This window comes from Macrotis lagotis, chromosome X (genome assembly GCF_037893015.1).
Source record: "Macrotis lagotis isolate mMagLag1 chromosome X, bilby.v1.9.chrom.fasta, whole genome shotgun sequence".
NCBI classification, from domain to species: Eukaryota; Metazoa; Chordata; class Mammalia; order Peramelemorphia; family Peramelidae; genus Macrotis; species Macrotis lagotis.
Genome location: NC_133666.1, coordinates 125,196,373 through 125,210,722, shown reverse-complemented (window position 1 = coordinate 125,210,722; position 14,350 = coordinate 125,196,373). Strand labels below are relative to the sequence as shown.

The 14,350-nt window shown below is 36.1% G+C and overlaps 1 protein-coding gene across 6 annotated transcripts in view; it reads right to left on the bottom strand.

The window, feature by feature from the left end:
• The window catches only part of VWA3A (von Willebrand factor A domain containing 3A), an 85,454-nt gene that overhangs the window by 27,502 nt on the left and 43,602 nt on the right, over positions 1 to 14,350 (bottom strand). For 5 of the 6 annotated variants that reach the window (XM_074200594.1, XM_074200592.1, XM_074200598.1 and 2 more), the window contains 9 exons: positions 10,468 to 10,599; positions 7,884 to 8,022; positions 7,677 to 7,780; positions 7,142 to 7,222; positions 5,872 to 5,966; positions 4,608 to 4,727; positions 2,393 to 2,467; positions 1,989 to 2,133; positions 879 to 1,074 (listed from right to left, as the gene is read on the bottom strand). In XM_074200594.1, the coding sequence (XP_074056695.1) occupies positions 879 to 1,074; positions 1,989 to 2,133; positions 2,393 to 2,467; positions 4,608 to 4,727; positions 5,872 to 5,966; positions 7,142 to 7,222; positions 7,677 to 7,780; positions 7,884 to 8,022; positions 10,468 to 10,599 (1,087 nt within the window). The remainder of the gene's footprint in view (positions 1 to 878; positions 1,075 to 1,988; positions 2,134 to 2,392; positions 2,468 to 4,607; positions 4,728 to 5,871; positions 5,967 to 7,141; positions 7,223 to 7,676; positions 7,781 to 7,883; positions 8,023 to 10,467; positions 10,600 to 14,350) is intronic. The other variant, XM_074200593.1, reaches the window with a different exon arrangement.

The window sequence follows — 14,350 nt, the reverse complement described above, 5'->3', positions numbered from 1 at the left end:
TCTTCTTAATGAGCAATTTCAACACTCTTTCACAGGCATGGTCCAAAGGGAACTTAAGAAAATTATTGTTACTACTCTATCTGGACTCCCTAGTGGAATTTTCCTTTCAAACTACATAGCCTCTCATTCTTTCTGTTTATACAACACACACACACACACACACACACACACAAACACACACACACACAGATAATGGTGTCTCCCTCTCATTAACTTCAACCTGTTTGTCTCTTTTCTATAAAATCTTCCTGCTTGTTAAGGTCAAGGAGAGGCAGTTCTGGGCTGCAAACTACTTATATCAAAGGTTGATGTGATTCCTGATTGGTTGAAATATGTTTAGTACAGATGCTGCTTGCAGCCTAGGGTATCTCTATCCTACCTTGCTGAGTGGGAGTGTTAACAGTTGTTAAAATTAAATACTTAAAAAGTATTGAATCAATTTCTGTTTTGATGATGCATGATGATTTGCATATTTGTCTTTGAGCTAAAATTTTTCCTCAATATGAGCAGGGTGTATTATGATTTTGTTTACCTAAGAAACTTATATTCAAGTCTTCAATGACAGTCACAAGAGTGTGAGTTGGGTTCAATTTGCCATAAAGCCTAATTGCCAAAGCTAAAAGATTCCAACTTCATACGTTTTTGTGGGACATGTGTTCAAGAAGCACATGACCATGGGATTCTAATAGTTCCAGTAGATAATGCCGGTAAGGTTTTCATTTTTAGAGAAGTGTCTCACTCACAAGTCTATTTGGAATACATCATTGCTCTGGAATGAAGTTATCACTTTAATCAAGCACAGTTTTTAACTTAATTACTCATCTATATAAAAAACAGAGAACTCCAAAAAGGAGACAGCAGCCAAGACCTTCACTAACCTGTGTCACCAAACCAGTGGAATCTCCCATGAGAAGCATGAGTGACTTCCTTGTAAGCAGAGGCTGTGTCAGTCTTGCTGGCATAGCGGGCAGGGACTGTGCCATCCATATCTAGCTCATTGATGTGGAACAGGCAAACATGAATCCTCAGATCACAGCCTGCACAGCTCTCAGCGACATAGGCACTGACTTTGGGCTGTGGAAAGATAAATAGATCTGGGGAGTGTGGATTTGAACATCCCAACCCCATCTGAATACAGGGTGGAAAGGGAGATATAATTGTTCTTGCCAGTTAATCAATAAGGAGTCAACACCTAAGTGGAAGAGAGGCTAGTAGGGGGTTTTCCAAAGACCCTCTGGTTCCTGGGGAGGAAGGATTTTTGGAGAAGAATCTATTACGAATCAAATTAGATGGTCTCTCAAACAGATGCCTCAAGGGTGGCTTCAAGGAAAGCCAAACTCTTGAGAAGAAATTCTAAATCACTCTGGTTGAAAAGATGGGAAAGAAGAAAAACACATTCCCCTCTTCTAGTTTTGGAAAGCATCTGGGCAGTCTGACCCAACAGCTGGGTTCAGTTATCTCTATACTCCTTCCCATTTAATTTCCATTGCTCTCTGAACAATGGGCCAGGTTGACTTATAGCCTAGAGGCTTTGGTGTCCTACCCTCTCTTATAACAATAACTGATCCAGGCCTGGAGCTGGATTATTCCAGAAGAATTAAGTATTGTTGACCTGGCCTCTGAATTACTCCCAGAAACCTGCATGAGTTCCAATAAACAAAAGCTTTTCATTTGTCTGGTCTTTCTGTTTTCCCCTTTTCATTGAGAAGACCAGAATTTCCATTTTATCAGGTTCAGTGAGGCATTCCCCACTTTGGAGGACAATGTTTGGACAATGAATATCTAAGTATCTTTGAAAGCCAGGTCTAATACCATATGTGAGATTTCCCTGTCTTAAATTCCACCAGTCTGGGGAGTTAGATTCATATATACAAATTCATGATCATTTCAGGAGATGCTTGCCACCATTTGTAGTAGTCTCTAGAATGACCTGTAGGTCAGTCATCATTGACAAGTCCTGGAAGGTCTAAAGGACCCATCCTACAAACCATTTCCTGATCAGGGACTCCTCCAGTGAAGATGTAGATTCCTTGTGAATTGAGCTTGTCTCTCTCCTTGAAGTCTACTTCTACTGCCTTCCTCAGTGCACTGAGGACATTTCTGCTGCCATTGCAGGTCAGGGAGAGGATCCAGCTGGAGAGATGAAGAAGTTCAGGATGCAGAGGGGGATGCTGAGAGAATATAATTTTTAATGTGGAGCTGAGAGTAAAAATAGAATGTTTATGGGTGGAGAGAGGACTGAAAAAAGAGGGTTTGGGGAAGGTGACTTTCTGTTCTATTGCCTGCTAGAGACAGATGGCCAGGTAAAGTTAGGGATTGCAAATTACAATGGTTCAAGCTTGGGCATCCCAAGAACAAATAAAAAGTTACATATCTTCCCTCTATTACTTACCTCCAGGCACTTTGCAAGTTCTCTTCAGTTAAGGGAACCATCTCAGGCCTCCAGCTTTCAACTCTACTTCCAAACCTTCAAAGGGAATCATCGGCATCAGCATCAACACTGTCACTATCATTATCATTATTCTTATAAGGGGTTTTTCCTATATATATTCTAGAAATAGAATTACATTGTAAATAGAGTCACTCTTGGAGCCAGGAAGATCTGGAATCTGGTCCCAATTCTAACACATACTGACCATATTGGTTGGACCAATATATGGCTGTGGACCCTAGTAATGAGACTTTATGTTGCAGACTAGGTGCTGAACTGCACTGGTAGAGAGAGTTTCCTTACTTGGGATTTTCTAACAATGAAACCAGTTCCCATCCCTTCCTATAATTTATCTCATATAGTCTTTACAATAAATCCTGTGTGATAGGCAGAATAGCAATTATTATTTTTCATCTTTTGAAATTCTTGGGGAGTATGCCAAAGGTCATTTTGGAAAGAGAAGGTAGATAACTATTTAAAATGATAGAGAGAGGGATTGAACCAGTGATTTTACTAGTATAAGAGAGAACTCCAGGGTGAGCAGATTCCTTTCAATTCAGGTCAACACCTCTGCAACTCATAGCCATCAAGTTTCCCAGGGCTCTGGGAGATTAGGTCATGCAAACAAGATGCATCAAAAGAGAGACATGAACAAAAGTCTTTCTGGTTGGGAGCATGTATTGATAATCCACTGCTTCATGCTGCCCTTTCCAGATAGTTTTGGAGCATTTTTTTGCATTAAAGGAGGTTAAGAGGGGAAATAATAATAATAATAATAATAATAACTAATATTTATGTAAAACCTACTACATGTACTGTTCTAAGAACCTTAGATATATTTCATTTGACCCTCACAACAACTTTGGGAGGTAGGTCCAATTATTATACTCATTTTACAGCTGAGGAAACTGAAGAACAGAGAAGTTAAGAACTTTGGTCAGTCATGAGGCTAGTAAGTATCTAAAGATGGATTTGAACTCATCTTCCTGATTCCAGGCCCAGAACTCTATCCACTGTGCCACCTAGTTGCAATGCCTGATTTAGAGCAAAAAAAAAAAAGAAAAAAAGAAAGAAAGAAAAGCAGTTCCTACAACAGTTAAAACAACTTTTTTTTTTTTTTTTTTTAGATTTTTCAAGGCAATGGGGTTAAGAGCTTGACCAAGGCCACACAGCTAGGTAATTATTAGGTGTCTGAGGTCGGATTTGAACCCAGGTATTCCTGACTCCAAGGCTGGTGCTCTATCCACTGTGCCACCCTAAAACAACTTTTTAAGTGAGCACACTTGCATAGACACACATATTCATACAGAATAAAACTGATTCCACAAGAGAATAAGGGGGTCTAGATAATTATTGTTGAGAATCTAAAATCCACGAGTTTCCTGTTTGTAAATTCAGTTGATTGAGCATATCTAATTTTTTTTTTGTTGAACTTAGTGTTTTGGAATCATTCTATAGGATGCTAGCTATAAAAGGTATAGGAGATTGGATTGGATATATGCTGATTCTAGGACATAGCCTATGTACTGCTTTTTTTTGTGAAAAAATAAGACACAAGCTTATTTTACTGTTATTTGTTTCATTAAATTAGAACATAGTAAAAATAGTTTCTTCTTGACTTTTTTTGGGGGGAGGGTAAATCTTAGCTGAATTTAATTCTTTAGCTGAATTAGTTGAGATTTTACTATGAGACTTTATTGAGATTGGTTGGAAATAGAATAATGCAGGAATTCAGACAACTGTAGGTTTGCAATATTATGAGCTCTGAATATTTTCCATTTAGATTCATGGTCTGAAACAAATGATTTTATGAAGCAAGGCAAGTGTGAACCTTTTGCCCATCTGTGTCTATATTGTAGAAAAGGAGTCATCAGAACAAACCCAGCCATGGGATTCAGTTACATTTTATCCTGGTTGATCAAGTAGTGTGTTTTGGGGCCACTTATCACCATTGCCCCAATGGAGTCCTGCAACCACTTAATTATTCAAAGCTAAAAATGAGATCATCCAAATCAGATAAAATGATATCATCCAAATCAGATAAAATGATAGCCATCATATGACATTGCGTCCTTTTAATATCTATCACTTTCCTCATCTTTGCTGCTAGTAATCTCTTTGTACAAAGTCTCTCCCATTGAATATAGCAAGTTCATCCCCATTATCAGAAGTTTACGTTATGATGTTGAAGCAATCCTTGTTTGACAGTTGTTCTTCAAGCAGAAGTCTTAAGGAATGTTGGATATGAATAATGTACATGGAATTGGTCACTGAGACATCCACTAGAATAACCACCCTAAAAAGAAATACAACCTTTAAAAGGAGAACTGAATCTCTCAGCTAATGTTTATTTTGTTCCATTTTACTATTTAAATTTTTTCCAGGGGGAATTTCATGAGCTGAGCTCAGCACAGTCCAAAATCTGTACAATTTGAAGTCAATAAAGTATGACAATAATATTTGAAGTGACCTAAGGAGGATGTTATCACCTCTTCCCCAAGAAGTCTTAAAATATGGAATATTTTGACAAGGATGGCTAGACATGGTCATAGCCATAGAAATGGGTAAAATGAATTCCATTTTCTTGGATCAGAGTCGTAGGAGTCAATGATCTTATAACAGTAATGATAAAAATAAAAATAGCTAGCATTTATAAGGTATACTATGGTCTGCAAAAGCACTTCACAAATATCTCATTTTATCTTCACAATAATTTTGGGAGGTAGATGCTATTATTTTCTCTATTTTACAGTTGTAGAAACTGAGGTAGATAAACATAAATGGAGTAAAAAGGATGAATAAAGGATTGGAGAAGGCAATTTGTGACATTAATATATATATATATATATATGTATATATATATATATATATATATTGCATATGTACACACATTTCTCTTTTCTTTTTCTCCCAACTCTCCCCTATTCTTCTGCTTATTTACATCTTATATTTTTCTTTTTTCTCTTTCACATTTTCCTTTTCTTTTTTCTCCCCTGACTAGACTTTAGGGGTAATGATCTCTATGGAAGAGTGCTTGACCTTATTATTGTATCAGTTTTTCCCCCCTCATAAAATCTATGGACTCCTGAAATCTATCTATGGTCTCCAGGTTAAGAATCCCTTTTGAATTCATTTGGGGCTTTCTTGGTAAGATACTGGAGTGGTTTGCTGTTTCCTTCTGCAGCTTATTTCACAGATGAGGAAACTGAGGCAAACAGAGTTAAATGGCTTGTTCAGGGTCACACAACCAGCAAGGATCTGAGGTCAAATTTGAATTCAGGTCTTCCCACCTCCAAGTCTGATACTGTACCACCTAGCTACCCTATGATAAAAGTGTTAACTACCACTAATTAAGTTTTTAATGAGAATTCACCATGTATAAAGTACTGTCTTTTTTTAAACAAAATGAAAGAGATAGGAAACCACAAAGAAGAAAATACCTTTTCTCACAGACTGTGCTCCAAATTCTCCTGCTGGAGTTGGACAGCCACTCAATCCGTTGCTCATATACCCCTATGGCAGTGCTGAGCTGCTTCTACAAACCCACAGGTTAGACAGACTCGATGAGCAAAGAAGGCAAAATAAGAGATCTGGGAGGGGGCCTAAGTATTGTGATTGGGTAAGGAGACTTCCCTGATCAGGTTTCAGGTATTGTACTAATAGTTCTGCAAATAATAATAATGATGATGATGATGGTGCAACACACATTGAATTTTGATCTATGCATATCATGGATGCAAATGTAAAGACTGTATCAGATTGCCTTCTCTTGGGGGAGGGGGAAAATTGTAAAATTTGCAAAAAAAAAAATGATAGGCCCTACCATGTATGTATTTGGAAAACAAATAAAATATTTATATAAAATAATAATGATGATAATATTCCCATTGGGGACAAGGAGAGAAGGGAATAAGCACAGAGGGTAGAGACCTAGTTCTGGAGTCAGGAAGACCTGAATTCAAATCAGTTCTTGGACAATTACTAGCTAAAATGACTTTGGGCAAGTTGTTTAATCTTTGTCTCAGTTTCCTTATCTGTAAAATGGTGATAATATTGCCTGTCTTTCAGGTTGTGAGGATCAAATTCGATAATAATTGTAAATGCTTAACTCAGTAGTAAGTACTGTATAAATAGTAGCTATTATTATTATTATTATTATTATTATTATTATACTCCTTATGATACCTGATATGTTACAGGCATTGAGTTAAGTGCTTTACAATTATTACTCTGAAAGATATATGCTATTATTTTCACCATTTTGCAGATGAGGAAACTGAGGCAGATGGAGATTAAATAACTTCCCTGGAGTCATATTGCCAATAAATGTCCGAAGTTGGTTTTATCTCAAGTCTTCCTGACTTCAGGCCCAGTGTTGTATGCACTGCAACACCTACATGAAAAAGTTGGGAAAGTTGATCTTGAGTTAAGAAAAGACAACTAAAAGCAATGGGGAAACATGTCTATTCCAACAGCAAGGAAGGTGACAAACAGGTCATAGGGCCAAAAGGCATTTTCTGAGAAAGTCCTATTTCCTACATAAAGTTGGTGAAAACAGGACTCTCTCTGCAAGGCATAAATGATTTCTGCCAGTGTTTTCTATTTCTTAAGTGAATGCCTTCTCCTACTCTGTGTGTGTGTGTGTGTGTGTGTGTGTGTGTGTTTGTATGTGGTTGTGTATCAAGATCAGGTCAAAAGCCAGTCACTAACCTGATAGTCACATAGAAGGGGTGCGTCCACATGTATATTTTTCATGGTTCCATCATGCCATTCAAACTGCATTATTGATTTCTGCAGATAGGGGAAGAGTACAGGAAAATGGGATCAAGTCTTACTTGTGTACTGGCCTCTTCATATCATGATGAGAAGTGGGAAAATGAATTGCAACCACATTTGAGATTTTAGCAATCACTATCATGTGCTTACCTTCCTTGGGATCAGCAGCAAAGGAGTACCTGGGAGACAAGTGGATAAAATGTATAGCTAGCATCTAACTACCAAAAAGGGTGCTCTTTTTAGATGTTTTTCTTCAAGTTGGTGGAGCATACCATTCTCTATAAAATCAGGCAGTCATATTTAGAGTTGGAAGAAAAATTAGAGATGAGGAAACTGAAGTACAAAGAGTCTAAATGACTTATCCAAGGCTACACACATATAGTGAGAAGCAGAGTCAAGATTTGAACCCATGCTGTCTAACCAGATGCAGTATTATTTCCATTACTATATCCTGGCTGTCTTAAATTACCTTATGGATAGTTGAAGATACTGTTTTCTGGAGAATGGGCACAAATTCTTCCACGGGAGAGAATGTATTAGGAGCCAAAACTTGGTAAAGACTTAACTTCTTGGCTGTAAAGACAGTATTCGGGATTCAGACAAATATACATACAAACATACATACATACATAAATACACACATTTAGTTATTTGTGTCTACTCTTGACGAAAATACCTTTCAATCCATTTGTCTTCAGCCATTCTGCAGAAGTTCTGGTCAAGAAGTTGGGAATTTTAATTATGAGGGGGCTTTCATGCTTTGGAGGCTTGGGTAAGAAACTGGATATGGGTAATTTTGTAAACTCTGCAGAAATCTAAATTGAACATAAAAATATCATAAAGGCAAACAATTTTAGAGCTAGGAGGGACTTAAAAATCCAAGAATCCTCAATTTTTACTTTGGTTATCTACCCATAAACTTAGAAACCTTATTTGGTAAATCTCTAAGCTAACTACCTCTAGCCCAACCCTCTCCACCTCACCTTTTCTAGGGTGTACTAGAATTCTCAAAGGGAAGTCTAGTACAGTCATCACTCCTATTTTCCTAGCCTACACAATAACTTTATTGCCAGTACTTTCTTTACTTCCTTCCCTAACATCATTGATATTTATGTTAGAAAATGTGCATGATAAAGAAACATAAAGTCTTATTTATTTACTATGCTCTTTTAAAAATCAATTTCAGAATTCAATTTTATAAATAAAAATGCATTTGATAAAATTTCAGTTTTATTAAAATAAGATTTAAAATTCCATTTATTCATTATTATTATTTTTGGTTTCAAACTTCTCTTCTTGACTTTGAAAAGGCAAGAAAAGTTAAATTTATTATAAATATGTGTAGTCAGTCAGGCAAGGCAAATTTCTGCATGTCACATTTCAAAAACAAAAAAAAAATGAAAGAAAAAGTAAGAAAAAATATGCCTCAGTCTGCACTTTGAGTCCAGCTGTCTATTAGAGATGGAAAGGATGTTTTATCATGAGTCCTTGGAATTGTGGTGGGTCATTGTTTGGATTAGAGTTACCAAGTCTTTCAAAGCAGAAGCTCTTTAAAATATTAACATTACTACATTAAGTGTTCACTTCAGTTCTGTATCAGTTATTGTAAATCTTACCAGGTTTTTCTGAAACCATTCCCTTTATCAGTTCTTATAGCACAATAGCATTTCATAGTTCATTGTTCAATCATTGTTCAGCCATTTCCCAATTTGATATGTGCCTCCTTAGTTTATATTTTTCCATCACAAAAAGAACTGTATAAATATTTTTGTACATATGGGTTTTCTTCCTCTTTGATGTCTTTGGAGTATAGTATTGCTGGATCAAAGGGTATGTACAATTTAATAGCTTTTTGGCTATAGTTTCAAACTGCTTTCTAGAATGGTTGGGCCAGTTTGCAGCTTTACCAACAGTGCATTAATATATCTATCTTCTCATATTTCTTCCTCATTATTTACTTTTTTGGGTCATTTTTTTTCTATGTTCTTTGCTATGTTATAACCACTTCTAAGGTTAAAACATGCATCACCATAACTCCAATTTATTTGGGATTAGTAGCAAAGAGTTCCATTCCTGGTCCAGATGCTACATTTTTTTTATTTAGGTTTTTTGTAAGGCAAATGGGATTAAGTGGCTTGACCAAGGCCACACGGCTAGGTAATTATTAAGTGTCTGAGACCGGATTTGAACCCGGGTACTCCTGACTCCAGGGCCAGTGCTTTATCCACTTCCACACCTAGCTGCCCATAAGATACTACATTTTTAAAGATAAGGAAGCTGATGATCAAAGAGGATAACTAACTTGACTATGAACACATGGTGCAGAGTCAAGATTGGAACACAAGTTTCCAGTTCAGTGCTATTTCACCCTCTAAAATGTTCACTAATGCTCCAATGTTTTTGTTGTTCAGTTGTGTTTTACTCTTTGTCCATTTGGAATTTTCTTGGCAAAGATAGTGGAATGTTTTGTCATTTCTTTCTCCAGCTCATTTTCCTGATGAGGAAATGGAGGCAAATAGGGTGAAGTGAATTGCCCAGGCTCACACAGCTAGTAAGTTAAGGGCAGGAGTTGAATTTGAGAAGATGAGTCTTCCTGTCTCCAGAGTCTTATCTACTACACCACCAAGCTGCATGTACCAGGATGATGATGATGATGTTTGTCCTTCTTGTAGACAGCCATGATATCAAGAAGGTGATACCATGATAAGTGCATAAATTGGATTTCAGTGAGGGGGTGCTGTACTAAGTCACCAGCTTCATTTTCTCCTCAGAATTCATTTGGGTCCGGTAGCTAGATATGAATCAGGGCGACCAGAAATAGCCCTAGATGCTCAAGGTAACACAGCTAATAAGTATCAAAGGTCTGAGGTTGAATTCAAACTCTCATCCACCTGACTCCAAGGCTAGTCCTCGATCCACTGAACAATTTAGCTGCCCCAGCATAGAGGATGAGTAATATATGTATTCATCTTTTTTTAGGGTTTGTTTTTTTTTTTGCAAGGTGATGGGATTAAGTGATTTGCCCAAAGTTACACAGCTGGTAATTATTAAGTGTCTAAGGTCAGATTTGAATTTAGGCCCTCCTGACTTCAGGGCCTGTGCTCTATTCACTGCACCACCTAGCTGACCATATGTATCATTATTAAACTTGCATTGTCAACAGTTGTGTTTTCTATTAAGACAAAATGATATGGTGCATAGTCCTTCTGGGTGAGATATCCCATGATATGCAAAAGTTTCCTTGGAAAATTTGAACTTACTTCCCGGGCCATGTTGGTGAATACTTCACGTGTCTTGCTCTGGTACATATTTTTGATGGTGCTGAGAATATTCTTAGCTTTCTGAATCTCTTTAAGAAGCTTGACTATATCACTGTTGGCAGAATTCTGATCCTAAGCAGGAGTAAATCAAAAAATTTGGATTGAAGGTAAAAGCTACGATTGATCAACGTTCACTGAAGGAACAATTAGCAAATGACTAAGTGTGACACATGCTCCTTATATTTTTTTACTTCTATTCTTGAAGCTTTGTTAGTTAAAGCAATGCCTCAGATAGGGTATTACTACAGGAAAGGGATAACTCAACTTGATTTCCTGGTATGATATGTAAGATTTGTGCTATTCAAACACATTTGTTAAATCTAAACACATTTATTAATGGATGCCAGTAATTGGCCATCAAAGCGTGAACCTGTAATCTAAGCAATTAACTATTTTATGAAATGTACAATTATTTATTTAAATTTGCAAAGAGAGGAAAAGAAATTTGCTAATTGTTCATTGGTCTTAGAAATTGATAGCATTTGATCTTTGTTATTTATATATATGTTATTAGTTCAGCATTGTTATTCTCTCATCTATAGGTTTTATACCTCTTAATACCTGTTAATTCTGAGTAGCTTATAGAACATTATATCTTAAGAGTACATGGAATCATAGAATTACACAGACTCTCAGGGGTGGAAGATACATCAATAGCTTTTTTGTTGTTATTTTTAATAGCCTTTTGTTTTTCCAAATGAGATGTAAAGAATAATTTTTAACATTCATTTATTAAAATCAAGTTCCAAATTTTCTCCTCTCCACTTACCCCTCCATAAATAGTAAGCAATTTTATATATATGCAGTCACATAAGACATATTTCTATATTAGTCATGTTGTGAGAGAAGAAACATCAAAAAAAATCTGAAAAAAATAAAGTGAAAATAGTATGCATTGATCTGCAATTAGTCTACATCAGTTCTTTCTCTGGATGCAGATAACATTTTCCATCTTGAATCCTTTGGAATCATTATATTCCTGAGGAGAGCTATGTTATTCTTCATTGATCTTTGCACATTGTTACTGTGTACAATATTCTGGTTTTGCTCTCTTTACTTTGTATCAGTTTATATAAGTCTTTCCAGGTTTTTCTGAAATCAGTCTGCTCATCATTTCATATACAATTACATTCCATTACATTCATATACCACAGTTAATTCAGTCATTATTCAATTGATAGATATCCATCTCCCCAATTTCCAATTCTTTACCACCATAAAAAAGAGCTGCTATAAATATCTTTGTATATAGATAGATAGATAGATAGATAGATAGGTTCTTTCCCCCTTTTTAAGGTCACTTTGGAATACAGATCTAGTAGTAATATGGCTGGATCAAAGGTACGCACAGTTTGATTGCACTTTGGGCTTAATTCCAAATTAGTCTCCAAAATGATTGGATCAATTCACACCCCCACTAACAGTGTACCACTTTTTCTACATCTTTTCCAATATTAATCATTTTTTGGTCATATTATTCAATCTGATAGGTGTGAGGGGCCAGCTCAGAATTGTTTAAATTTCATTTATCTAATAACTAGTGATAGAGAACATTTTCTCATAAGATTATAGTTTGATTCCTTCCTCTGAAAACTGATGGTTCTTATCTTTTGACCATTTATCAGCTGGTGAATGACTTGTATTCTTGTCAATTCGATTCAGTTCTCTATATATTTGAGAAACAAGGCCTTTATCAGAGACACTTGCTATAAAATTTGCTTCTTTGTTTTCCTTCTAATCTTGGTTGCAGTGGTTTTGTTTGTGCAAATACTTTTTAATATTAACAGTATCCATTTTACTTCTTATAATGTTCTCTCTCTCTCACACATTTCTTTCTTTTTTTTTTTTTTGTAGGTTTTTTGCAAGGCAAATGAGGTTTAAGTGGCTTGCCCAGGGCCACACAGCTAGGTAATTATTAAGTATCTGAGGCTGGATTTGAACTCAGGTACTCCTGAATCCAGGGCCACTGCTCCTCTCTCTCATTTCTTGATAAATTATTCCTTGCTTTTCTAATTTGTATATGATATGACCCTTTATGTCTAAATTATGCACTCGTTTTAACTTTATCTTGGTAATTAATTTTTCATATGGCATGGACCTGAGGCCTTTCAATATCCTGTTTGCCCTTAATGATCTCCAGTTTATCAATATCCTTCCTAAACTGATGCCTAGAACTCTATCACATCTCTAATCTTATATACATTTCTCTTAAAATGCAACCTAAATTTGCATTAGATTTCCTTTTCTTTTTTTTGCTATTATATAACACTATTATACAGAACTCAGTCCACTAAGACCTTTGATTTATTTTTTTTTAATTTCCTGAATCCTGAAAGTGATTTTCCAGAGGGTCAACGTGAGGAATTTACTCACATTTCTTGTTCTTCTGTGTAAGAGTTTTGAAAATATAAGACTTACTTCTAGATACAGAAAAAAGTTTTGACAAAAATATAGCACTTCTTTAGGTTAAAATTATTAAAAAAGCATAGTAATAAATGGATGGTTTCTTAATATGTCAAATATAATCTAACTAAATCCAAAGAAGTAGCATTATCTGAGGAAAATGTAGAAATATTAGTTAGGTGGCAAAGTGGTCAGTAAGACTCATCTTCTTGAGTTCAAATAAGGTCTCAGACATATACTAGCTGTGTGATCCTAACCAAATTACTTCATCCTGTTTGCCTAAGTTTCTTCATCTGCATACTGAGCTGTAGAAGGAAATGACAAACCATTCCAGTATCTTTACTAAGAAAACTCCAAAGGGGCCATGAATAATCAGAAATGACAGAAAAAGAAAAATAACAAAAACAGAGACAGGAGAGGTCTTTTCAGTTTGTTCAATGCTACTATTAATATTTGATATAGTTTCAGAAATGCTAGCTGAATCAATAACAAGAAAAAGAAACTGAGGCAATAAGCATAGGCAAAGGGAAAACAAAATAAAAAGCTATTAAACTAGTCAAGGCAGTAAGAAAAGAGGGCCTAAGTTTGGGCAAGAGAAGGGGAAATGGAAGGAAGGATGAATTGAAGAGATATTTTAGAGGTAGACTTTCATAACAATAATTGGATATTTGGAGGTGAAAGAAGAATTAAAGATGGCTACAGCTAAGAGTATGGGGACCTGGGAATACACTGATTTCATCAACAGAAATAGGGAAATTATTGGGGGAGGGACATATTTGGAGGGAATGTTTTGTATATGCTGAATTCCATATGCTATTGGGACATTTAGGTGGAGATATTCAGCAGGTAATTAGAAATATGATTCTGTAGACTGGAGAGAAAGTGGGAATAGAGATTTAACTTAGTGATCCATCTAAATAGTTATCTTCACTCCAAATTGTCTTCTTTCCTGATCTATACACTGGACCCTCTTTCCTTGAGGCCATGCTCTGGGGGATTTAACACTTTTCTCTCCAACTCCTCTTTTAGTTCTGCAGTCTTTATGAGTGTTTCACATGGGTCACTATATCTAGTCATGTTCCACTTTATGGTCTGCTCCCATATATTTACTCCAACCTCTCTTTCCAGTTCTAGAACCATATTCAAAACAATACAGCCATTGCCCCTCTAAAAAGTGTGGCAGTTTATCCCTCTTTAATGGCTCTACTTACCATTCTGGTGATTTTCTCTACCACTCTTCCCATAGACTATATAATCTAAGAGCACTCTCCAATTTTATAGGAGGAATGTTTTGTAGTTAGACAAATATACACAGAATTCATAGGAAGAATGGAGTCAAAGCTAGAATAGTAGAAAGAAACCTGTCATAAGTGGCAAAGGCAACACACAGCTCCTGGTACTGCAGGTCCAGAAGACAGTC